Raw genomic sequence first — 25077 nt, 5'->3', positions numbered from 1 at the left:
AGTTGCTTCTGCAGACCACGGTACTCACTGAGATTACTTGTACGCGCCCCTGATGTTCAAGAAACCCCTTGGGAATCTCAAAACGTCCGGTATGCCGTTGCAATGTACCTGCAAAGCCGTCGACGACTAATGCTATGTAATTCCCTTCTGTTCAAACTTGCTTAATGCGTGATTGGGCACCTTCATCCCCTTGACTTGGCTTTACACGCATACCAATGTCCTTACACTGTTCTCATAGCACCAATCCGGAGCTCAGATAGACGCAAATTCAAAGAGCGCGTCACAAGGACATTCTCCATTTCCGCAGATGTTGGAGATACACTCGTGCCAGATGGATTACAATCCGCAAAGTTTATCACGCACCTTGACGAGCCCGGCGTACGTCGCGTCCTCTGCTAGAATCCCGCCCGCTGAGAGCCTGAATGCATCGATGTTACTACGCACTACTTTGGTGCGTCTAGGTGGCATATTTGGCTCCTGACGGTGATCCGATCTGGTTCACAATCGGGAAAGGCAAAGATGCAGACGAGCTTATCCCTTCTGGTACGTCAGGCTAGGTAACCACCGTTGCGGATGTTTAAAAACAGATCTCAGTGTACACGCTATGGAAACACCCCAATCTCCTTCCAGTACTTTCGACGCCGTCTGCTGTCGTTCCCGTGCTCATCGGTGGTGCAGACCTAATGATACCTGGTGGTAAGCTATTATAAACGTGTTTGCGGTAGTGGCGTGACACATAAACCAGTGTTCCATCACCCGGCCAACCTTGTCGTCGGGCAACTTGTCAGCATCACCACCGTCTCGAGAGATGGGAGCTCACTGGGCGCGCCGTTGGCTGTTGCCCGGGCTGATGTAGATGCCTCGGTGATCACCCAGCGTGGAAAGGGGAAGGCAGCTCGCGTGCTTCATACTTGGAAAGACCACCTGTTTACGATGGGTAGAGGTGGGGATCCTCCGGAAGGAAGCAATGTAACCCTGTCCGACGGAGAAGAGGCAGACATAGCCAACGATCCTGAGGAGACCAATGTGGGGAAAGGCTTGAAGGATCTCAGCATCGGGGGAGCCGCTGAGATATCAGGTAACGACCAAGTAAAGCTCGGCAAATCAGAGTTTACTCCTTCGAACCCCGCATCAAAACCTGCAGCTGCATCATCTTTCAGCAAAGAAGGTAACATGTCGCATTTATTCCTTTGACTACTTGCTAAATAGTGAGCTACAGAGGTGTCAGACATACTAAGAGCGTCTCTCATACAGGCTATCGCCACCACCGTCAGTTCCTTGCCCGCGGCTACTTTTCCCATCCCCGCCAGCACGTTCTACTCAGCACATATCCTCCCTGCGCGCCCAGCGTCTTCACAAGCAACCCCAATAGACATTAAGCACTCATCATACAAGTCTCTCACCACCTTCCTCAAGGCAACTGAGAAAGATGGCCTTGTAAAGCTGAAGGACCTCAAAGGAGATATTTTAATCCTATCTATAAATGCGGGCCATGTTGATGTTAAGAGTCACGCCAAGTACACGACCATTCGCGACGTTGAAGCGAAGAAAGAGCGTCAGGAGCAACGCGAACGCGCTGAGCAAGACCGAGCACATGAGCTTGTAGTGAATGAGCTGTGGCGACCGCATTTACAGACGTTGTCTTTCTTTCAACAAGGCGGCTTTGAGTATGTGACCTCCCGAAATCCGTACATATCTGACTGATTCTTACTCGCGTTCTTTAGCACAGAGGCACTCTACACACACCAAGATCTTAAGTCGACCCTTAACTCCTATATCGCTGCCCATCATCTCACGAATCCCAACGACCAAGCCTATGTCAATGTAGATGGGGTTATTCGCACCGCCATTTCATCCAAGAAACCGAGCGAAACTGCGTCAACCTCCAGCGAACCCCTTTTCGTAAAGCGCGAAGAGCTCATTCAGCAGCTCTCCAGCAAAATGCAGAGTTGGCACCAGATTTACCGTGAAGGCGATTCTGTGCCACCACCGCCCAAGTAAATCAGCTCTTCGTGCAAGCATGCACTTCCGCTTACCCCGATTTTAGGAAAGGCCAACTCAAGCGAATTTCTGCTGCGGTCAAAACGCGCCAGGGGAATCGTGTGGCTACGCTTATCACTGGCTTTGAGCCTTATCTTCTTGACGCCGACGAACTTGCAGAAGAACTACGAAAAACCTGTGCAAGTGCAACCTCAGGTGTGTCCATTCATCCTGACCTGCGTCTATCCTCTTAGAGACACCACTTCTTTAGTATCACCCCTGGCCGGTAAGAATGCGGGGTTGGAAATCTTCGTTCAAGGCAAGCAGGTCAAGCCAGTTGTAGACCTCCTCATCTCGAAAGGTGTGCCAAAGCAGTGGATCGATGCAGAGATACCCAAAGCCAAACCCAAAGGAAAGCGATGAGCTCAATGTTACTTAGTGATTGTCCGTAATCGTCTTGTGTTCTCCTCCTGTCATGAGCCACTGTTTGTAGACATCCAGACCGACATTGGAAATGGTAACATGAGCGCGCATGAACTTCAAAATCTACATCGGCGGGCTGCAGAGTACAAGTCCGATGTGCGAGGACTCGCGCTATTCTCGTCACAAATCATGATTTTAGTACGCAAGTTTTACGGCCCGATCACCGGGGGTGGGCCAATGAGGAAAATAGATTACCATTTGAAGGCAGCAAAAACCAACGAAGTGGCTATCATGATTCTCACCGGTGCCGAAATTTGTTCCTGAACGCTCGTCCGTTTTGTTCCTGGCAAGATCCTTGTCAGTGTTGTATGAGGTTGTATGATAGCGTTTTCTTTTCTTCTGAAATGCTTGAACTCGCTCTCGGCATAGACAAGGCGCGTTTTGTTGGAGAACACTTACCTTCCGTGCCCCCACTGGTTGAACGATCCGTTGCCATGGAGCAACCGTAATCACGGCCTCTCCATTGCCGCCGGCAAAGTCGACATCGTCTCTTTTGTCAGTAACGCACCAACGCCAAGAAGCCATGCTCCTATTTATTTATGACGGCGGGCGCGTACGTAATGGAAGGCACAACCACGCTCTAGCCCGCTTTTGAGTTGGTTGCTTCTGACCCTCTCTTCGCATCTTCCACCTTGCCCAGGTATTTTCTCCTGGTTCTAACAACGCTCTCGACCTTCTGTCGCCGTCGACCGCTTCCTTCAGTACTCAAAAGCTGTCCTTGAGTCACGAAGCGCATTTGAACTCAGAGCTGTGCACTGACTTGGAGCGGAACAGGGCCGATAGGCACATTGAAACTCGGGTAGCTAAGTAGGTGCTGGATCCGCGCCCCAAGCTTTCCAAGTTCAAGGCCCTTTTCTCATCTCCATCAACGCAACCCTTCCACACTACCATCGTTTCGTGATCCTTCTCTCCACCCCCTCTCTCGATACCGGTGCTCATCTAAGTATCTCAATCCCCACCCGACTTTCCAAGTGCGCTCGCCGCCTCATTCTGTACGCCACCCTATCCGCTACACAGCGTCGTGCAAACCAAAATAGAGCCAAACCTGTACTCGTCCGCATAGGTCGCGGCGGTCACCCCACATCGCACAGGCTTGGTCCGCCCATTCCACCTTAAAACTGAATAGTGGCCTAGTCCACTTTTGCCTTTGAACCCGCCGTTATATTATCTGTTTGGCGGGACCTATAAAGCTCCAGTAAGGGTCTGTGCTTAGACCATGGCAACCAACCCAACCCAATCAACCTCCCCCCGCAAGCTCACGCGCTCGCGTTCCGCCAGACAGCTCGGAAAACGACCCGTCTCGACCGCGACGAAGGCGAAGCTTGACGGTGATATCTCCTACCCATGGTATTTTCAGGTATGTCCTCAGACGCGTTGGAAGGATATCGTCTCACCATTGACAATCACCATACTGCTCTGCAGCATAATGTTCATGTTTCGTGTACAACCCCACCAAAGGATGTCGCTTCCTCAAAGCCGGGCTTCACTGGCCTCCCCGCCGCCTGGGAAGAAGAGTTGCGCGCCCGCGTAGAGGCAGACAACACTGCGCGTGCAAAGATCAACGGAAAGAAATTGCCAAAGCACACAGAAGCGGCTAAGCCGCTCGTGCGCCTCTGGATTCTTCTCGCGAGCCTCGTTCATGGAATGTCCCCCACTGCGCACAAGGAGGGCAAAGAACCCGAAAAGGCGGACGAACAAGGAGACAAGGAGATCTCATCCCCATGGAACTTCAAGGTACGTGTCTGAGCTTGAGCAGTCGAGGACTAAGGTTGTTGACATGGAGATGCCGACAGCATCATTACCATGGTAGTGTCAGGTAAGAGCCTTTCTATTGTTATTGCGTCAATGAGCACACCTAACATCGTTGCTTGACGGTGCAGCATGGCAAGAGATGGCTTTGACGGTCTCCCGCCCGGCTGGGATGACGTGGTTACTAAAGGACACCCCCGTTCGCGCCCCAACCCAAATGTGCCGCTCAGCATAGCGGAGGTCGATGAGTTCGGGACTATCTCCAAAGAAGCAGCAGACGAGACGAAGTCCGTCTTTTCGCCATATGTACAGCTGCTCACTTGCTAACATACTCCACCTTCCAGGTCCGAAGACGTGCACGATGAACTCTCGTGTGTCCGCTCCCTTCGCTACCAGCGACGAGCAAGGTCTATGGCACCCATATCTCCGACATCACGACGCGGCGAGAGCAGCGGTCGGTCAATGACCAGGCATTTTTCCCTGCGGAAACCAAAGTCGCGCAACTTATCAACATACAGCATATCATGAGGCAACAACGCCGGCCTTCTCGGCGGCGCAGTGCGTCCTCCGTGGGCAGAAATCTTACTCTGCTGCTTCATTGCTCGTGCTACTCAACGCATTGCTTCCGCAAGTGCTATCTCAGCTCCGCTAGGACTCACTAGCCCTGGCACTTCCAATTAACCAGCCCTGGGCCTCGTTACCCCAACCACTCCGTTCCTTTCCTTTCGCAGCTTTCTTGTGTCTTAGTTGAATTGTTTTACCGTTGAAGCCGGTTCCTGGTGCACCGGACCACGAAGTACTATCTTTCATATCTTTGAATCTCCTCACTCAAACTGAATTGCTGTATTATACTCTTGCACCTCGCTTCTCCGCTCTGCTATTGCCAAGCCCTCGATACGGGCATCCGCTTCGCTTGTTACAGCTTACTACAACCCGCTCCTTCCATTTCAGATTACAATAATCGATAATGTACTACCCAGTGAATCTATTAGCTAGATTGAATGTCTAAAAAGTGTGATCAGGTTGCCAGTGCGATCCAACGCCATCAGAAAGAAACCTGATACTTGGTTGAATTTACTGACGGTAAGTGGTTCGAGAAAACGACCTCCATCGACCCAAGTCAAGAATACTCAACGACAGAGGGGTCATATCATTTGCAAATTTACATAGCGGAAGGCCGTCCACGGAGTAAGGTTATTTACTCCAGACCATTCTCCGTACCCCACTTGCCTTCAAGCCCGGCGGATCGAGGTCGAGTTTCCAATTTGTCACCTGTAGCACCGTTTAGGAGTAATTAATTTTGCTATCGACATCGGAATGTCGACTGTCGGTGGAACTGACGGCTCGCCTGACGAGGCCTGACGTCAACTATGGTTTAGGGCGTTTGGAGAAGTAACATTCGATGCCCATTGCTCAGCTGCCGCTTGACATGAGCGAGTTGTGAGCGAGCGTTGCGAACAACCAGAGTCAACGCACTAGACGTGATTCTGGAGTGAGATCAGGAGGCGATTAGTTGCGAGGGCATGAATTCTGAGACGCTGCGCGCTCTTGTGAAGTGGCAGCTGCCTATCAACTAACCGTTATAGCCTCTGCAGAGCTGGAGGCGAGCAAAGTTAGCTGCCGGCAGTCGGAGGCAGTCGGCGGGTCCACCAGCTGGTCCACCACAATCACAGTTTTGCGAATAGGTGCAAATATTGCTAAGCGCTGCTTATCACGTTGCTTATCTTTATCAGATTACACTGCGCATCTCGTTTCTGATCGACACCGGACGACTCAAAGTGACACGTCCTGGCAAGCTGTCAACGAAACGGCGAATGACATCGTCATTTCCGCCGTCGAACACGCGTGGGTGCGATGCACACAGGCGTACACCCACAGGAGTGCTCCACGTATAGAGCGCGGTGCGGACGCGCGCGGTCTTCTCTTCGGTGGTGGCAACCGCAAGCATCGCCGATCATTTGCTCCATGGCCTTGAAGAGCTCTGGAAGGTCATCGGCCAGCGAGGCGGCGATGAAGTGGTTCGCGACGCGACGTACAAGGTTCGATGCGGCTCGGCTATCGCTTGGCGAGAGGCCACATCATGGCACAGTCATGACGCGCCCACAAGCCCAATTGCAAGCAAGTCTAGTGCAGGTCTCCACAACAAGTTGACAGCTATGATACATGATGAAGGCGCCGACCCGGCGTACATACGTAGGTCCCACCGCGTTAGGCAGCATCGGGAATGAAAATTGATTTGGCGAGGGGGAGGGGGAGCTGGAGCGCCAACTTTGTAATGGGTGTCCGATATGCCTGAAAGATGGGCATGCGGTTGCGTAGGGTTGCATGATGGGCGGGGATGGACCAGATGGACTTTGTGCTATTCTGGGCAAGAGGATGGAAGGATAAGGAAGATAGAAAATGTTGTTTTCCTTTGAAAGAGGGTGCACGGAGTCTCTTAAGCTGCTCGTTGCTGTGTGGTCTGGGTTGTCTAAGCTCGGAGGGAGTACAAGCTAGTATAGTATAAGCAGCGAGTACGAGATAGGACAGAGGACCCCCGGTGAGCTGGGCAAGTGCTGGGCAGTGCCGCGGGTGTCGAAAGAGACAATAAGCCGTACAAACGTCACCCCTGAGTCATCCGAGGGGGCAACCACATCCGGAAAGTATCCGCACAACCCCAATCTCGGTCTAGACCTTCCGCCCACGACACCGCTATATATTCCATCGACTCCAACCTCTCCTTTCCATTTGTTCACCCCATACTCCCCCCCGGATTCACTTTCCCTCCTCGCACGACAACAGAATGCTCGCTTCGCCTCGGTACCCCTCTGCCCAAGAACTCGCAGGCTACGATTTCCTTCTTTCTACCGCGGCCTCCCCTATCCATGCACCTTCGCTTGATATCCGTGGCCGTCAGACCCAATATGTCGAGTCCACGGCCCAGCGTCGCGAGCGCATCGAATTTTTGAAGAAGCGCGAGTGGGCTCGTCGGGTCGCGGAGTGGATTCGCGAGACCAGCGCGCAGCAGGACGTAGTGCGTGTTATTCCCCTTAGTCTCCCTCTCGCATCAGTGGCTTACCAATAATTTTAGATGGCATTTGGTTGCTCAGGAACTCTTGCACGCTCACGCTCAAACTCCCTGGAGGACTTGCGTTGCATCACCCCTTCGCCCAAGTTGGCACCCCCTGTACATGCGGATGAAGAACCATATGTCATCTATAGTTCTTCGTCGCCCTCTTCCTCCGTGTCCTCCCTGTCAGAGGATTTGTCTCCGATCTACTCCACCGGGGGCAACGTTTCTCCCCGTCTTGCGGCTTCGCCACCGCCAGGCCGCCACCATCGCAAGCGCAGCAGCGCTAGCCTACGGGGCCCACACCGCCGTCCATCCCTCTCCAGCATTTGCGAGGAGCCCGAGGAGGACTAGATGCTTTCCTCCATCGTAACCCACCCTGTTCTCGGCGCAATTAACGTGCCGTAGCAGTTCAATCAGTTGAGCGGCGTTGATCGCTCGCTCTGCTCTCCCATCATCACCCATCAGCGTTACCAAAAGAACAACGCGCGCATGCTCGGCCGGGTGCGAGCGTGCGTACGGGTCTTTCCGTCCCTGGTTTCTTTCTGTGTCTCAGCATATACAAGCATGCATCCAACCCCCGTCGCTACGGGTTCGGGCCTATTTATACCTCTGCCGCCGTATACCCTGCAGCATTCCCATCCCCACCGCTGACATGCATCCCACCCGGACCAAGTTGCTCAGGCACATGCTCCGTTTGAGCTGGCCGGTTTTGTCTCCGGTGTGTGCATCGTCACGCAATCCCCACATACATCCCCTCCGTCGCAATTTTTACATACCGTCCGAAGCTAGAGCCTGATCGGGTCTCTCCATCTGTGTTTGTGTTTGATGCATCAAGATTACCGGACTCTACTATGTACATGTACTATTAGTTGCTATAGCCTACTTAACATCAATTGATTCCCCCGACTGTATGTCTTTCTATCTTCCGGTGTGGGTAAAGGGACAACTGGTGTGAATAGCCTTGGCAACGGTGTGGCAGAGTGTGCCTTCAGATTCACGTCTATCGAAGTACATGATGGTGCTTTCTTCTGATCCCATATGCGTATAGCTATGAACTACTCGCGGCCTGTTGAATACGCCACTTCTCCTCGGACCGATTCTTGAGCCCATCTGCCATGGCCTGAGCACCCTGATCCAGACCACCTTTTAGGATAACCTTGATGATATACGCCAAGACGCCGCTGAAAGCCTCGATGCTCTCATAGCGTGTTCTCTGGCCGCCATCGAGCTCCGAGAGGGCCTGCCACCGCTCCGTATGGAGCAGCCAGGACGCCACCTGGTCTCCGCCCCACGCGACGCGGTACATGGACGGATCGTACGCGGTAATGTTGATGAACGTTGAGCTCGGGAAGCGCTTTTTCTCGAACGTGGGCGGAATGTGCACAGGATGGATGTACAGGTAGTCCCCCTGCTGCGGCGCGCGGGCGAGGGGGTTCTTGGATTTGTCCGTTATGCGCTGGCCACGACTTTCGAACCGAATCAATGAGAGTAAGGCGACCGAGAGAAGGACCGTGGTGGACAAGGGTAGAGGGTTTGTGAGATGTGTGAGATGGGGCGAACACGATGGGTCAACAAAGGAAAGCGATCCGGAGTTTTGCAGGTACGAAAGGAGAAGGATGAAAAGATGAAGAAGGCACGGTGCACGGCACGGTGCAGCGTCCAATGAAGTGCAGGGGATAAGATAGGTAAACGTTAGACCAGAGTTGAATGATCATTTTTAAACACAAGTACGTACACAAAAGGGTTCCTGTGGGGTAAATGAAAGTTAGCACACAAGGCATAAGAATGCGGGGACGCGAGGAACGCAGACACGGGGGAAACGCGTGTTTGCGCCAGTACGACCTTGTAATTCGGGGAGGTACAGGAATGGCAGGACTATGTTTCGTACCATTCGTGGTAGGCATCCCAGTCCATGAGGACGTCCCAGACGATATCGCGCGGCGCGTCGATATCAATAGAGGCGGCCGAGGTGAACACGCCCTCTGACGCGAGGGGTGGTAGGCCCTGCTGCGATGCGGACATGGTGATGATAGGAGTTTTGGTGGTGTTTTAGCACTACCCAAGTGGGAGTTGTTCCTGTAAACGGTTGTGACCATACGTTGTGTCAGATACACGAGGCGTGCTGAATGAAAGTCCAGCATACCAGACGCGCTGGCCTCGACAACGAGACAGCCTACTAAGCACTAATGGACAGGGCCCGCGATCAGTTCGAGGTTCGACGTCAAGCCACAGTTCGCTGGCAGTTCCGAAGGACACGGACGCCGGCCCGGAGAGGTTTCCGAAGTTACCGACAGGAATTTTTCCCAGGCTACGAAGTTTGGTTCCGCGAAGTGGAAGCTGATCTTTCTTCTCCGCGATCATCGATCTGCTCCGCGTTTCTTCCGCTTTACAGCCCGTCGCAGCTCATCGCCTTGTCAAGTTCCTGGTATTTGCCTCGTGGTCGAAGACTCACGGCTGTATAATTCTGTGCAACCGCCGGGGAGGTGCTTGCAACTCAAAAACCTTTTTTTTTACCCTGCCCTACGAGACCCCGATCAGGTTTACAGGTTGGAGGCTGCGCTGACCATGAGGCTGCAATCCAAAGCAAAGATTTGGTTACGACTGTAGATGCTGACAAATGCGCTATTCACGACTTTTTTCAATCTACATTGAACATATACAAGGCTTTTGCTCCATGCTACCCCGCAAAAGTTTACTTTCTAATGTTCTCGGAGTTGCCTGAGATGCACTGTATGCGTTGAGCTTTCCTTAGCTCAACGATCCCAACGATCCCTGCGGTTTGATTTGACGGCTGCAACACACCGCCCGCGCTATATTGTTTGATCCTCAATCTTGTGTAAGCACTACACACAGCCAAATATCTGATCTCTCGCGAAAGATGGCCCTCTGGTCGTTCTCATGGTCTAGTAAATCCCGGACTGCTTCTATCGGGATATATAGCTTCGGACTTCTTGGTCGTTACCCCTGGATCGTTCTCTCTGCTGGTTTAGAGTGCTGGTTGGTCCAAGATGGAAGGCTTCACACATGGTAGTCTTGCGCAGAAGCTCACCGAGGGACCACTTGTGGGGGCATTCTTGAGCATGATGTAGGTTCTCTGCTGTGACTCTATAGCTGTGTGCGTCGGGCTATGGAACTCACAATGAACTCCATTAATGCGCTAGGTTGTATGGAGCGGCATGCCTGCAGGTCTGGCACTACTTCTTTAATTATCGGAAGGATCCTCTCTGGATCAAGGCAATGGTATGTGATACATTCATCCTATCACGTTCTCGCCAGTCCTGATCGAGAAGTCTAATTTGATTCTCCATTGGCCGACGTAGGTTTCATTTATCTGGTACGCCATGATCTCAATAGGTACAATATGTAGAAATGGCTAAACATCACTGTGGCGGTCTAGGGTTCTGGAGACCTTCAATTCGGGACTTCTAATCAGCCTACTGCTTGACTGCCTTGTGCTTGGGCGCTCCGACAAAGTCGCTCTTGATCAGATCAGCTGGTGCGTTTCCCTGATGCATGCCACGGATAGCACCAGCATAATTTGGTAACATTCAACTTGACATACTCATTGTCTGTTAGGCAGAGCGCATTGCTTTTTCTTCTTGGCGTATGTTTTTGGACACGTCCTCCCGATCAGTATGCCTACTGACGCGCGGTTATCGTAGTTCGTGCTCGGCTTCACGTCCAGTATGTGCGTGCCTTTTACGCGTTTGTCTAGGTGCATGACTTAAGTTTGCTAGACATGCCAACTGGCGCCTATTCAAGTGTTCGTGCCTGCTTCTCGCGTACACCGCTTTTTTATTTTTATTCATAGCTCTTGTCTACAGTGAGCAAGAACGTGTATGTGTCAATAGTCATTGTAGGTGTATTCGTCGTTCCTCGAACAGAAGTTCTGCGCTCATACTATCTACTGTTTGCCTATACCAGAGCATCTTTAATGTCTCCCGTCTTGGTTAGCGCTTTCTCTGGTTGCGATTATCAACGGGTCACTGAAGGGCTTGGTTTCTCAGGAGTTGGTTTATGGTTTTTCGACGCGATGTAAGTGATCCCCCCCCGTTTCTGGTGGATCGTGCAGTGAACATATTCAGACTCGGGAAAGATTGGCTCAGCTATGGGAGGAATGCACACGTACGTCATCTGTGTGAATGTTACGTGTGTCCGTGTCGTCCTGAACAAAGATCGTGGTCTCCTAGACGGCGCTGTCGCTTGGCCTGACACTCGTACTCAGTGGCGACTTCGCTTGCAGCTGCATAATCGTTTTTTACCTGTGGCATACCTTTACCCACGGCGAACACGAGGGGTACGTCATTTTGTCCTGCCGTGTGCTGCTTCATTTTGACTTGTCTGAAAATAGCTGTAGAACAGACCGTCTGATCAACCACCTTGTAGGATACACTGTCATTACTGGGCTTTTGAATACGTAAGTTCTCGATCGACTAAGACCCAACGTTGAGAACTGATGGCCTGTAGTATGTTAGAGAGTGCCGCCCTTGCATCAGTATGTGTTCACACATGATGAAGAGGAAAAGAGCTACTGACGAAGGATTTGCCACCACTCCATGCAGTACTTGATGTCACCCCATACCTTTGTTTTCGCTGGCATCTTGATCGTACAAACGAGACGTACGTATTTTGTAAAAAGAACTTTGTCCCTCAGGCTGGGTATTTGCTGATACTTTAACAGTGTATGCGCAAAGCACACTCACCTCGTACGTGCTACATTGCTCCTACGAATGCTCATGTCATGACCAAACAAAACAGACTCAATATGAGGTCAAGCAATCGACAACTTCTCAACACTTCGCCGGTCGCATGTATTATGGAGAGATCATCACTCATAGGAAAACGGCCTGGCTGCGAGGAGTTACGTCGTGAGCCTGAATTTTGTGAAAATGAACCGTATTTCAGCGGCATGACGGCGAGTGCCCGGCTTTCTGTACCACCACGGTGAAATAATAATTTAACAAATTGCTTCAGGTTGTCTTACATGACCCAAGACATTCCATCCTTACAGGTCCGATTTACTATCGGCAACGTACGAATGGGTTCGATGGCCGGAGTGATGTCCAGGAACATTATGTTCCTGGCATGTCCCAGTCTCAGACGGACGAAAATATTGACTATTACTAGTAGCATTCGACATATCCATACATTTCAGCGTATCGTGCGGCAACCTGCTTCGACCAGTGATAAATTGTTTTAAGGTGGCTAACTGCTAGGGGACTGTCGTTTCTGGGGTAAGTAGCTTCGGTGATTTTCGAACATCGATGTCTAGTTGGTTGGGAGTTCTTCAAGTTCTGAGTCGACTGTCCGTTAACTCTCCAGGTCCTAACGGGCTACAAGAAGTTTCTCAGCCTTTGTGCATTGTTATTTCATGGACCTCTCTATAAATGATGTCAAATATGGTTTAATCAATACCCTTCAGGACTTGTGTCGCGACATTTAGCAACATCCCACAACCACGGACATTGCAGCCTGTCCACATGTTATGAACCCAAGTTGTTCACCTCCTTATGGCTTGTGCCTTGCAGCATTCTGAGCGTGGACCCGTTCTCTGACCCATTGTTAAATTGGTTGTCTTTGATCCCTTTCAAATTCTGCAGCGAACGACTCAGATATTACGATAGTTGTCTTTATCCCGGATTGGTGTTTTTCAAGCTTGAGTAACTATCTCGCTACGCTAAGCATCAGCTACGCAGTGCTCTCATTCTCAAAATTTACGTCATCCATGAAGACCCGGGCATCACTACGGTGACACATTGAAAGCACCGTGCGTACATTTCGAGCACGCAGCATCCGTCTCCCCTTCAGTTCCTCGACGAAAGATGATGACAGTCTCAGATTCCATATTGTGGATGTAACTGGTCCGAGACCGTACGCGGTGCCCCTTCTAACATCAAGGGGGCTGGAAGGGTCAACTTTCTTCATAGCCCATGCAATGAGAAGAGCAATGAATCGATGTAAAGTGCGCAGTGATCCATTCTTGATGTCGCCGTAAGCAATAGAATTGATCCAATGATCCAACAACGCGCTTTCATCATGGCCCGAGTCTGAGCCGGAGATATTCGATAGCTTGGCGAGCTCGAGCAGGATGCGTTCGCGGGAAGTTAATTTGCCCTCTTTAGCTGAGATGGAGCTCCTGAGTGCCATGAGCGGGGTCTGGGAGATAGGCTGTGGGTTGGGAAGCGGTGAGGGTTTGGGGTCGAAGGTATATGGCTCTGTGAGTTCGGAAGATGGGAAAGCGGGTAGGCGAGCAAACTTGTATTCAACCCGGTCGTAACGGCCATGATACCAAGGCCCGCCGTAGGGAGCCAGCAAAACGACCGGATAAGTATCCACCTCAGCTGCATCAAATTCATCCAGCAGAGCACGTAGCCTCAGCAGCTGTCCCTTGTTTGGACCCAACGTGAGATGGAGCACAAGCGCGCTTGTGAGTTGCCCTGGTGCCCAGTTGAGCTTGTCCTCCACGTCCTCCATCGTCAGAGAGGGGTCTGCAAACAGAATGTCCTCAATATGTTGCTTAAGCCGGGGAGCCAAGTCCACGGCATCGTCCATTCCAAGACGCGCGACATCCCCATTCACGCACAAAAGTGCCGGGAAGAATGCCGCCATCGGCGTATAGTCATTGAGCCACTGCCTTCTATTCCTCATTTCCTCCTCGTCGAGCGCAAGCGCAGACTCTTGATGTCGCAAATTGCCGTAGACGGAATTGCATCTACTACCGATATCGTCCAAAAAGGGCAGAACAATCGGGAGGAGGCGGACGCCTACGTTAATGGAGCCCATTACGGTCGGAACAAGTTCGTTTGCGCTGGTGGCCAAGGCGTCTCGATACTTCACGGCCCTCAGCTGTACCCAGGCCAGGTAGAGTTCGCCTAGTGGGTCAAGAAGAACCTGGCGCAGTTTGGTGGCGTCGTCGCAGAGAGTTGGGTATATGTACTGCATAAGACCTACCGGCGTTGCATCAGCCTGCAAAACATATAGGGAAAAATACATGTAACACGGACGCACCGCATCGTCTGCGCAATACTTTAGCTACCAGCCTCGCAGAGTCCCAATGGTTGTTCCATAGAAAGAGACGCCCGTCAGGGGCCTTGAGCCAAGTCTCGAGTAAGCCCAGGATAACCTGCATTGACCGATGGGCGTGTTGACACCAAGCAGCAAGAGCGTCAAGACTGAACCGTGAGCGCGTGCCTTTGTTCGCATATAGGCCACGAGGTGCGGCGAGAAACCCCTCAAATCCGTCGAACAGCCCGAGCTCGCCTTTGATCAGCTTGTTGAAGATATATTCGGTTGTATAGTTCTCCTGAGCATATTCACCGAACGCACACGAAATGGTGTCCGCGAGTAACGTCGGCGCCTGCGCAGCAATTGCAAGACATATCGCAGCAAGCAAAACCTTTGGGCGTTCCTTTCTATCGCTAGCCGCCGCCCGTACCTTGAGGTCCTCGATGGCTTGAACGATTTTAGGATCAGTGTGCTCGACATCAGCAATTGTATGAAGTCTGTGCATTGTTCGCGATGCTCCGACCAGGAGCGCATGGGGTATATGCGCACTGGCGCCTCCTTCTCTGATGCAGGAATCCAGTGCGCAAAAAAGCTGGGTAGAAGTGGGATGATACCCCCTGGACGCAGGAGCGACGATGAATCCACCGTGCGTCTGCTTGAGCGCATTCGTGGACACGAGAACCGCCACATGGTCGACGTGGAGCACAGAGAGAAGAACGGACGACATCATGCTGTGTCTCTTCGGGTGTGAAGTGTCGTGGAGCGGGTCTTTGCTCAACTTTCTGTCCCAGTGGACGCTCAGGCGTGAAAGTCGTGCGGATGCCCGGTCCAGAAGACTTGGCGAACCTTCTGATAGAGCAGGATGCGCGCGCGCGAAATGGATAATGTTCAGGAATGGGAGTCGTGCCGGACGAGGTATTCTGAGAAGCCACTCCATTACGGTGCCCATAAATCGTGGACTTTCTTCAGAAAGGCTGTCGGTGTTATAAGGAAGGAATCGGCATATGGCTATCAGAAGGCCCGTCACAGTCTGCGTGTCCTCGAACGATCGCATTTCTTCGGTCGTCATGAGATGCCACTCTTCGGTGCACTTGGCGTAGTGCTTCAAAACGACTTTCACGAGCGGCTCCAAATCACTAGTGTCCCAGTCCTCGTGTTTTGCGAGAGCAGCTATGCGCTTCCAGTTTTTGAGGCCTAAGCGAGTAACATCCACCGACTTTTCATGTTTACGGAGAAGATATGATAGATGGTCAACGAGCACGTCAGGGGAAATGAGGTCGTCCGATGCGATTCGAGTTTTCTCACTTGTCACATACATGAGGTAACGATCCATGAAGGCAGTGAGAAACTTTGCTCCTTGACCATCGGTTGCCCTGCTTAGAGGGCCCACGGTCTCCAGCAGCTGAGGGCACTTCTCCAAGATATCTGCATGGTCCGGAGCTCCTGTTACCGCCGGTACGCCAAAGTGGGTGAGGAGCAGGCGACGGGGAACGTTTGGGCGTTTCTCGCAGAGTAGCCACCACAAGCGGTGATCAAACCATGGCTCCGAGCATTTTCTGAAGATAGCGAGCAAGGTCTCCTCCGAAGCTGCTGGAACAAGAGTTCGAACCGCAAAGTTGGCATACCGATGTAGGCGGCACGATGCTAGCACACGATCACTGAGAAATGGATAAATTTCGCGCAGGATTGCATCAACTCTTGACGATGTGGAAGAAGTGAGCGGAGCTTTGACACCAAGCAGAGAAAACAGGCGCACAACAGCACGCTGAGATATGTTGTCGTGCAGTACAAGCTTAATGATGTCTTGGATGCTCGTATCGGAGGTATGGGTCAACCACGATGCGGCGAGAACATCGACGGCTGCAAGTGTAACGTTAGGATACTGAGAACTCTTGATAGCAGCTGCTGCCCATGAGGTCGACTTTGACTGGCGGAGTAGGAAAGCATAGTCGGACGGCGTCATATATAGGTGTGAGTCGGAGAGCATGGCATCAAGCTGGGTGGGTAATTGGATGCGATCGTCTGAGCTGAGGCTTAACCAAAAGGCTGAGAGGCGCTGTTTCCTGTTGGATAGTGAAACATCGTAGAGCTCCTTGAAGAGTGCTGACAGAGCAGAAGATGTGTCTGCCATTAGCCTGATGGTACGTTAAACATGTGGTGCAGTGTGATCGTTGTGAAACGCACTTTGAGTAGGGTAGGCTTGGACGGATAGTTGATACGTCAGGGATACCTAAGTCGTCTTCACACAAGGCCCTCTAACATGTGACGAGGCTCCTGTGAAGCAAGGCAGTGTTGGATGTCGAAGCTGAGTGCTGATGCTAGGCAGCATGGTTGCCCGCTCGTGACGATGACAGGTGACAGGGCTCAAGCTCAAGTGGCAAACAGGAGGTTGGCATTTAACATCGGAGAATATTGGCCTGAAAGGAAGGAGAACATGTCAAAAGTCAAGCTCGTGCAGCGGAGCAAGTTGAAGCAACCAAGAGCAGTACGCCGAAGACTCGGTAAACAATCAGGTAACCGATCATCGATCGAAATGTCACGTGCAATAAATTTCTGACAACGCTAACGGAGTCGGCTCATCGGGTCCTGCATACGAGGACAGGGAGGGGTTTTGACTTGTCCTGGAAGAAACACTAAAAGGCAGCATGCCATCCTCGCTAGCGACCCAGCTCGCGACGACAGCGTCGCTGAATAGCGCGCTTCTCAATACTACCCGGCGGCAGCCCGCTCAATCTTATCTCTTTTCCCAAAAGGACGCCGAAGCTCATGACCTCGACTCCATTCACGCGCTTGCATCCTCCGCATATACTCAACTTTCGTCAGTTGACCCAAAATTCGATAACGAATATGAGCAGTCTCTCTTCTCGGACGCAGCTCGCGCGACGGACCGTACCTTGCAACCTACCGAGTTCAATGACCAGCTCGATCGCACCCTCCGTACATTCTTGGGATTATTGGGGCCATGGCTTATGGACCCTCCAGCCGGCAAGATCTTAGAGTGGCTTGTCAAGCGCTATAGGTTCGCCCTTCATAACAAAGCCTTCTTCTCTCTGTCTCATCAACGATTTTGTGAAGGATAAACGAGTTCAACGTCGAGGACGTCCTTGCTCTCTTCCTGCCATACCATGACTCCCCGCATTTTGCCAAGATGCTTTCCATCCTCCATATCAAGTACGTGAATACCACTATGGTGAAGCACATGGTCTAACTTGTATTCAGATCAAATTCACGCTTCGGATTTCTACTCCCCTTCAAATCTACCGCGAAGCCTCTACCACGAACTGCGCTCATCAAGGGCATGGTCAATAACAAGGACGTCGCAAGATTTGTGGCAGAGATGTACCCCAACGCCATCGCAGGTAAGTCACATTCACATGAACTCTTCCTCAAACCTCTCCAAAATTGCTGACATCGATTATTCCCTGAATTATTACTCTGATGATTTTAGCCTCCACGACCCACCGTGCCCTCCTCGCCTTCCAGTCGGCTACGATGCACGACTACATATCTAGCGTCTCCCTGGATGAAAGCATTCTTGCGATGCTGCTACCCTCTATTCTAGCACCATTGCAGAACCCAAATGACCGGAATGCTATAGTGAGCTACTCGCTGAGTGTGATTGGTTTGAGAGGTCATGCTAACTTTGCACCCAGCTGAGTGCCTACGTGCTTGCAAGTACGCTTTCTCATCGGACAACGTTGACCGAGCGCGCTCTTGTTTCCATACTCAAGATGATGGTTCCGCGGGCTACATCAACTAAGGGTCGGTGACGTCTAGCTGTACTCGTGAATATATATTAACCAGTAGTCAAGGTCCTTTGAAAGGCAAGAACCGCGCCTCAACTACGCCTACTGTCTCTGCGTCGCACTTTGTGCAAGCAGCAGTAGCCGTGTGTGCTCCGCAAGAGGGGCTTCAGGGAGGTGAAGAGTGGGGGAAGATTGCAAACGGGTGTTTGAACCTCAGGTAAGCAGACTTTGACGCCCACATAATCACTTTGTCGTTTCGTTGAATTTGGTTCCTCATTTCAGAGGCTTCTCGGAAGCCGTTCTCAACGTCCTCCCTTATCTGCATGTCGACAAATTCATCTACCCCCTCCTTGAAGCCGTTCAGGATCGGTCCGTGGACACCTATATAATTCTTAAAAGTATACTCATCACGAATATTTTAATAGCATAACAGAGCCCGTTGTCTCGACGACATTCGAAACTATCTTCAATACACCTAACCCGCCACTCTCGCTCGTGAAACGTCTCGTTAGCCTCCTTATTCACACAGTCCAGAAAGCAGGCAGCGATGAAGATGAAGACGTGTTTGATGAAGAGTTACCCGCTGCCTCGCAAGACACCGTGGCCAAACAAGCAAACGTCGCCGCAGCGCGTACACTACTTGCCGTCGTGCACCAGCGCTACTTCGGCTTGCTGAGGGAAGTCATAGGAGAAAGCGGAGAGGACTTTGTGCAGGTCAATGGGGTTTCGGACAAGAAGGCGAAGAGGAAGAAGGTTGGGGATATGCTTGGGTTCGTTTCTGCCGTGAGTAGCATTCTCGAATTATTCTTGGTCGTACTCATGTCTAACCAAATGCTTTTGCAAAGTCCCACCCTCTGGCTCAGTCGACAGATATCAACGACCTGGTCGTTGCTTCGACTAGTGCGGAGAAAGAAGACCGTGTTACTGCTGTGCAAGGGCTGTACAAAGTTATGCAGAACGGTGACATTCACGACAACGACATGGTAAATCATACATCTTCCCCTCCCCAAACAGCTACTCAGCACTCATCACTCAAACGTGCTAGGCATCAATATCGTCTGCTCTCCTCGCCCGCATATACGACTCGGAAGCAGCAGTTCTTCACGCACTCTACGACTCTTCTGACCTCTTCCTTCGCTCCTTCTCATTGTCTCCGTCTCAAAGCCTTCCTACCTCTGTTCAGTCTCCCAAAGGTCTCCTGGACGCATTGCAGACGTTGCTATTCCCTCCCTCACCTGCTCCCCAGCCGTCGCGCACTGTCATCCAGGCTCACATTGTCTTCCTCGCTGGTCCGTTCCTGTGCATGTTCCCAGACCTCAAGGGCGAGGCGGAGGACCTTCTTTGGCCGTTCCTTCTCGCTAGCCGTGCGAAGGCACGTACAGCGGTTGGCGTATGGGGTGCGCTCAAGGAGGGCAGCACGGATAAGCATGGACGGTGGCTGAAAGGTTGCGTTGGCATCTGGGAGGAGTCAGGGCTGTTAGATGGCAATCTGAAAGAGAAGGGCAAAGATGACGAGGACGCGAAGAAATTGTGCAAAGCCAATCTAGGGGTTGCTTCAAAGGTCGCAGGTAAGACTCAGCTTCCACTTTTGCGCTGCGCCTTGTTCGCTAAAGTTGTCGACATGAAATAGAGAACATCCTCTCTTCCCATAGGGATGTCGAGGTTTCGGCCCTGCTCTCAAAGTTGCACGATCCCCAGCCACATGGACGTGCGCTGGCTTACCTGGTGGCTCGTGCTCTGTTGCTTCAGTCCTCAGGAGGGCGGCAGGTCCGCATTGCGTCGCAGGTTCTGAAGGTCATGCGCTTGAACTCGCTCGACTCCGGCGATCAAGTCGAGAAACTGACTGACGTTCGTGAAGGTTATTTGTTGATTTTTGTTCCTTACTGACGGATAGATCGCTTAGGTTCTGGATGAACATTTTGTCGGGATGAAGGCGACAATGAAGCCCCATGGAAGCGTGACTCTGCTGGTGCTTCAGACGTCCGTTCTGGCGCTCATTCCTGCCATTGAACTGCCTGAGGGTCCGGTCGACTGGATTGGTGACGCTGATGGGGTGAGCTTGTTCCTGATTTTTCTCTGCCGGACGTCGTCCTCAGTGTAACTTCAGGATGACAAGAGGTCAGATGCCGCCAGCTATGTCTCGCTTATCCGCACCCTCTACACTGTCATTACCTCCGCCCGACCCTCGACTCCATCCACGTTATCTATAGCTTTCCTACAAGCGCTTTTCACTACGCTCAAAGACGCTTCGATAAGCTTCCTGTGCGGGCTCCTTCTCTCCTCGGACTCAAGCTCGCAGTCACCAGGCACTGTCACGCGTACTCACGCCTTGCTCCATGCGCTCGCCTTCCTGCGCGCGCACACGTCCACAAATGCGGTCGACTTCCAGACGATTCTTCCATCGCTGCTTGCCGTCTTGCTTGCGCCCGAGACAGACAAACGAGCACGCGGGCTCGTGTTCGAGTGCCTAAAAGCGCTACTGGGACGCCAAGAAAGCGCCAAAAATGTGCATGTGTATGGGTTGGATACAATCTACGGGACCGCATCGGGTATGTTTGCACTCTCTCCTCTTTGGATAACATGGTTCTGTTCTTTTTGTTAACAAATTGTTGATGTTTCAGGCGAGCTGCAATACTTGGAGTGGAAGGACCTGTCGGTGTACCTCCAAGCGCTGGTTGCAAGTCGAGAGCAGCTCGTGCAAGATCCAAACTACATCAAGACCTTCCATCAACAGCACCTTGGAAATGCGAACGCGAAGTATGGTGACCCTTTGCCTCCTGTACATTGACCGCTGATCGCATGTCACACTAATAGATACAGACGTCGCGTCCTCTGTTATCTGCTTTCGCATGTACTGGCTCATCCCTGCCCTGGAGCAAAGCTTGTGCTCCTGGAAGCTCTGGGTGACGTGACAGATGCAACACAGGCAGAGATGCTCCTTCCCGCGGTGAATCAGTTCGCACAAAACCCTGAGTCGTTTGCCAAGGGTATGCGGCCTTCGGATCTGCAAGAGTACTCTTCGCTCATTGTGCACGGATTCCTGATGGTACCTGCCGAGGACCTGAACGAGGCGGATGGCGAAGAGAGCAATGAAGCCTGGAAAGTCTTTGTCGGTGCACTCGAGACTGCCTTCCACTCGAGTGAGTTTTCTTGTGGAGTTTAATGCCGTTCTGACCTCGGTAATGTAGATGCGCCCGTGACTGTGCGTACTCTGTTCGGTGATGAGATTGAGAAGCATTTGTTTTCGAAGCTCAATCTCGAGCGACAAGTGGATATCTGCACAATAATGCTTTGTGCAGGCCTTCAGGGAGGAGATGCAGTAAGTAACGAAATTATCTAGACGTTGGACAAAGTTTCTCAGACAAGTATCCAGTACTTGCAAGTCAGGGAGCGGCTCAAGGCTATTCCCATGAGCGTGCCCGTTATCGTTCAATTGCTTGCCCAGTACGAGCCGATCGTTCAGGAGCAGGAATCACCAAACTCGAAACGTCCAAGACTGGATTCGTGAGTTGTCTCTCCTGCTTCTTCCGAAAATGTTAGTAAGATGTGATTGACCCAAAAAACACAGCTCGGACACCAGTGCTTCGCAAGATGATATGCCGGTGTTGACACTCCTCGCTGAGATCATCAGCGCACGCGATCTTCCTGGCTCTCTGGATCTCATTTCAAGGTTGATGGATACACTTGCCAAGGTCGTTCAATACGGCGTCGATCGCTCGCTGGATGCAAGCTACACCTTGCAGACGTTGATGTCGGCGCTTGAAAACGCTTCCGAAAAAATCAAGGTAAGTCTAAGAGTACGCATGGGAGAGAGCTTCTGATATTCAGACGCAATTTTAGGAGAATTCTGCACGCTCTATCCGTCTCGACGTTCTTGTAGAGATCATAAGAAGTAAGGCCTTGCCCCATAAATCAATATCTGACTAATATTTCTTCAGCATCGGACAGCCCGCAAACATTCCATCAGGCACTTTTGCTCATTGCAACACTTTCGCGGCTGACGCCAGGTTCCGTACTGCACAATGTCATGCCTATCTTCACGTTTATGGGCTCGAACATCTTCCACCGCGACGACGCTTACAGTTTCAGAGTCGTTCAAAAGGTAAGCCTCCATTATACATGGGAAGCGGCCGCCCGTGCTGAATATTTGGAAGACCATCGAAAACGTTGTACCGGTAATGGCTTCGTCGCTCAAAGATGCACACGAAGACGGTCTGGCATTGTACATTGGAGCTAGTGACTTCTTGCGCGTATTCACAGATGCATCTAATCATATCCCTCGTCATCGTAGAACAAGGTGCGTTATCGTATCAAATAGTCGCTTGAAACCATATTGCTGAACACTGGCTTCAGCTTTTTCTCGCATTTAGTCGAAGTACTTGGCCCAGCAGAGTTCCTTGCGCCAGTCATTATGCTTTTAGTTGACAAGAACTCGAACCGCATCAGCCGGCAAAATGCAGAGGACGTGCAGAACTCGCTAAGCTTGGCCGTCTCTGTTTTACATCACTTCTCCCATGCTCTTCAATTGCATGTTTGTCGAGGTTCATCTTCTAGAACGTCGTGATTTACTAACTAATTTATCCAGGTCCTTTCGGAGGTGTTGCTCGAATGTCGACGTCTTGCACTTCATCTCATCAGTGGTGACGATGCAGGAGCCACTCTCCTCGACTTCCCTCGGTACGTAGCAGTCTCTAAGGACATTCCAATTTACCGACTCCTTTTCAGCGATGAGGAACATCCAAAAACCACCATCTCCGTCTTTAAGAGGCGCATACAAGCTCTTGTGATATTCATCGGCTATGCAGTCCAGCCTTACCCCCTTGGTCCTTCGGCTGAGACGATTAAAGGCGCCAACATGACCTCGATAGTGAACTTACTAATCGACCTCATGACTATCAAGGATCCTTCATATACGGATGTCCTTGTAACCGTTCAGGCAACCGTTCCTCAGATCATGGGTGTCATTTCTGCATCGGACTTCTTGAAGGCATCTGCTATCATGCTAAAGTCTAACGAGGATAGGGCAAGAAACTTTGTCTTATATTGTGCCACTGGGAACTTACACCGTATGTCTAATTTTACAGGTTCAGACAGGTTCCTTGGGACTTTTGTCACAGCGCATATCAAATATATCCGACAATGCTCGGCGAGACAACTTGTCTTCCATAATTTCCACAGTTGAAGGTATACAGCAGATTCTCTCCAAGCAGTCCGGGGGGTCACTTGTAGACGCTGCGCTGCATGCATTGAAGGCTATTGGATCTACCATATCTCCCGGAGAAGAGAATGCACTGACGGCCACCATACCATTGGTCATGAAGGTCGCGCGGGCTCGCGATTCTGTGTCCTTCGCCATGGCAGTCTTCCCTTCTTATGTGTATGCGTTCTTGTTCTTTGTATTCGAGTCTATCCACTAATCAATATCATGCAGCTCTGGTCTCGGCCCCCGTGTGATTCCTCACTTCCGTAGTCTCGTCGCAGAATGTCTCTCTATTTTAAGAGATAATCTCAGGGGAAGACTACCCTCCAGTCAGGAGTCCGCCGTGACCGATTCTTTGGAAACCTTGCGAAAACTTCTTGCTTCTCTTCCAACCTTCTTCGGAGACACCGAATTGACACAGGTCATCTCCCTATATCTCGAATCTAGCTCCTCGACAGGGACGTCAGGCAATTCGATGGCTTCTCTGGCGCGGTCAATTGCGAAGTCTCTTCCAGCAAAAGTACTTCTGCCTGTTATGCAAGGCATGTGGCTGGATGTCGAGCAGAAAGAAGTGATGCAAGGAGATGTCACCCGTCTGAATGCCTTTTTTGATTTGCTCAAACGATCCATCCGTTCTGCTCCACGACCGGATGTCCTCGAGCAATTGAAGGCTTTGTTCAAGATTTTCCTCGAGTCATTTAGCGTTGTCTCGAGTTCGCGAAATGTTTCAACCCTTGTAGAGGTATTTGATCGGATGGATTCAGCATCTAATTCCCGCTAACATATCGCAAAGGGAGAGTCAACGCTGATCTCAGCCTTCATCGAACTCGTCGTGAAACTCAACGAGAACGCGTTCAAACCTTTGTTCAGACGATTCTTTGACTGGGCTTTCGCGGATGAGCGAAGTAATTACAACTTGTTTGAAGTCGATATCTTGATCGCTGACGTAAATGCTTCAGGTGACGATGGTCGCAAGGTCACTTTTTGTCACGTATATGGCGCGCTCCTCGACTACTTTAAGGTGGGATATTGTCCAACCCCTTGGTGCTGTTCGCTCATGGGAAATCAGGGCTTGATGAACCCTTACATGTCGACCCTCTTGCATCCTCTGAGAGACGCTCTCAAGTCATTTTCATCGTCCTCCCGAGTTGATTCTACACTATGGACAAGCATTCTAGAGTTGTTGACGCAAAGTTTCAATGTTGATGACGGCGGTATGTTTAATTCATAGTTTCTGCGAGACTTTCGTATCTGACTTGGGTGCAGTATTCTGGAGGGATGATAGGCTGCGTCAGTTGGCTTCGCCTCTTGTTGCTCAAGCCAAGGTCTGCATTGAGCTCAATACCCTGGAAGGAAAGACTCTTCTTGGACAATGCCTGTCTTCCATGGTCGACAACATCGACGATGACTCGCTTTTGAAGAACATTAACCTCGAGCTCTTGATGCATACGCGCTCTGAGGAGGCACAACTGCGTATATATGCATTGACATGTGCTGAAAAGCTGTGGCGTGAGCATGGTGGAAAACTTTTAGGTTCGTCTCAAAGCTCTCCATGAGATCACCATTTTGCTAACGAGATGGCAATTTCCAGGTTTCGTCGCAGAGACAGCGACCTTCATCAGCGAATGTGCTGAAGACGAGAACGACACTGTCGTTCGGGAAGCCCACCAGCTCAAGAACGCAGTTGAACGTGTAGCAGGCAGTATAAGTGGATTGTAGTGTGACAGCGTATATAATATATAGCTAGCGAATGTAATATGTCGGGGGTATAAAGATAAGAATGAGGATAAATGGATAAGTAAATGTCGCTCCCGAAGTGTAAAGGAAAGATGAAGCTGGCTGGAAATGGGGATATGCAAGAT

The 25077-nt window shown here is 51.1% G+C and overlaps 7 protein-coding genes across 7 annotated transcripts; 6 read left to right on the top strand and 1 right to left on the bottom strand.

Annotated features, from left to right (window-relative positions):
* Window positions 1-52: 52 nt before the first annotated feature.
* Window positions 53-2403, top strand: CONPUDRAFT_157843 (uncharacterized protein; the record flags this gene model as incomplete). The annotated part of the gene is made up of 9 exons (XM_007774857.1): window positions 53-89; window positions 239-378; window positions 462-543; window positions 595-696; window positions 746-1168; window positions 1220-1667; window positions 1725-1997; window positions 2048-2196; window positions 2252-2403. The coding sequence occupies 9 exons, from the start codon at window positions 53-55 to the stop codon at window positions 2401-2403; spliced, it is 1806 nt and encodes a 601-aa protein (XP_007773047.1).
* Window positions 2404-3125: 722 nt separating this feature from the next.
* CONPUDRAFT_84624 (uncharacterized protein) lies at window positions 3126-5188 on the top strand. The gene is made up of 5 exons (XM_007774856.1): window positions 3126-3820; window positions 3886-4197; window positions 4257-4279; window positions 4344-4499; window positions 4557-5188. Exons 2-5 carry the CDS (start codon window positions 4108-4110, stop codon window positions 4738-4740), a joined length of 453 nt encoding a protein of 150 aa, XP_007773046.1. The 5' UTR covers window positions 3126-3820; window positions 3886-4107; the 3' UTR covers window positions 4741-5188.
* A 1765-nt stretch (window positions 5189-6953) lies between these two features.
* CONPUDRAFT_168482 (uncharacterized protein) lies at window positions 6954-8168 on the top strand. The gene is made up of 2 exons (XM_007774855.1): window positions 6954-7225; window positions 7283-8168. Exons 1-2 carry the CDS (start codon window positions 6995-6997, stop codon window positions 7613-7615), a joined length of 564 nt encoding a protein of 187 aa, XP_007773045.1. The 5' UTR covers window positions 6954-6994; the 3' UTR covers window positions 7616-8168.
* A 53-nt stretch (window positions 8169-8221) lies between these two features.
* Window positions 8222-9463, bottom strand: CONPUDRAFT_168481 (uncharacterized protein). Its single transcript, XM_007774854.1, has 4 exons — window positions 9408-9463; window positions 9153-9340; window positions 9000-9011; window positions 8222-8730 (listed from the first exon to the last, which is right to left on the bottom strand). The coding sequence occupies exons 2-4, from the start codon at window positions 9284-9286 to the stop codon at window positions 8313-8315; spliced, it is 564 nt and encodes a 187-aa protein (XP_007773044.1). The 5' UTR covers window positions 9287-9340; window positions 9408-9463; the 3' UTR covers window positions 8222-8312.
* An 809-nt stretch (window positions 9464-10272) lies between these two features.
* CONPUDRAFT_146476 (uncharacterized protein) lies at window positions 10273-12391 on the top strand (the record flags this gene model as incomplete). The annotated part of the gene is made up of 16 exons (XM_007774853.1): window positions 10273-10349; window positions 10426-10504; window positions 10585-10598; window positions 10662-10760; window positions 10841-10868; window positions 10927-10948; window positions 11076-11087; window positions 11219-11299; window positions 11337-11389; window positions 11455-11561; window positions 11616-11681; window positions 11732-11759; window positions 11827-11884; window positions 11946-11970; window positions 12023-12132; window positions 12276-12391. 16 exons carry the CDS (start codon window positions 10273-10275, stop codon window positions 12389-12391), a joined length of 975 nt encoding a protein of 324 aa, XP_007773043.1.
* A 1365-nt stretch (window positions 12392-13756) lies between these two features.
* CONPUDRAFT_84621 (uncharacterized protein) lies at window positions 13757-14343 on the top strand. The gene is made up of 2 exons (XM_007774852.1): window positions 13757-14211; window positions 14273-14343. The coding sequence occupies exon 1, from the start codon at window positions 13775-13777 to the stop codon at window positions 14138-14140; it is 366 nt and encodes a 121-aa protein (XP_007773042.1). The 5' UTR covers window positions 13757-13774; the 3' UTR covers window positions 14141-14211; window positions 14273-14343.
* A 2509-nt stretch (window positions 14344-16852) lies between these two features.
* Window positions 16853-24972, top strand: CONPUDRAFT_168479 (uncharacterized protein). The gene is made up of 31 exons (XM_007774851.1): window positions 16853-17288; window positions 17345-17440; window positions 17489-17628; window positions 17718-17866; window positions 17923-18031; window positions 18082-18232; window positions 18298-18384; window positions 18441-18798; window positions 18861-18998; window positions 19061-19583; window positions 19646-19863; window positions 19919-20068; window positions 20123-20564; window positions 20637-20772; window positions 20830-21155; window positions 21204-21334; window positions 21389-21519; window positions 21584-21800; window positions 21856-21907; window positions 21954-22117; window positions 22170-22312; window positions 22369-22546; window positions 22601-22692; window positions 22741-23038; window positions 23100-23392; window positions 23447-23957; window positions 24009-24120; window positions 24175-24236; window positions 24285-24429; window positions 24482-24748; window positions 24807-24972. The coding sequence occupies exons 1-31, from the start codon at window positions 16915-16917 to the stop codon at window positions 24932-24934; spliced, it is 6321 nt and encodes a 2106-aa protein (XP_007773041.1). The 5' UTR covers window positions 16853-16914; the 3' UTR covers window positions 24935-24972.
* The last annotated feature ends 105 nt before the right edge of the window (window positions 24973-25077 follow it).

The sequence above is a fragment of the Coniophora puteana genome, assembly GCF_000271625.1.
Source record: "Coniophora puteana RWD-64-598 SS2 unplaced genomic scaffold CONPUscaffold_13, whole genome shotgun sequence".
Lineage (NCBI taxonomy): Eukaryota > Fungi > Basidiomycota > Agaricomycetes > Boletales > Coniophoraceae > Coniophora > Coniophora puteana.
This window is presented reverse-complemented; position numbering and strand designations above follow the sequence as displayed.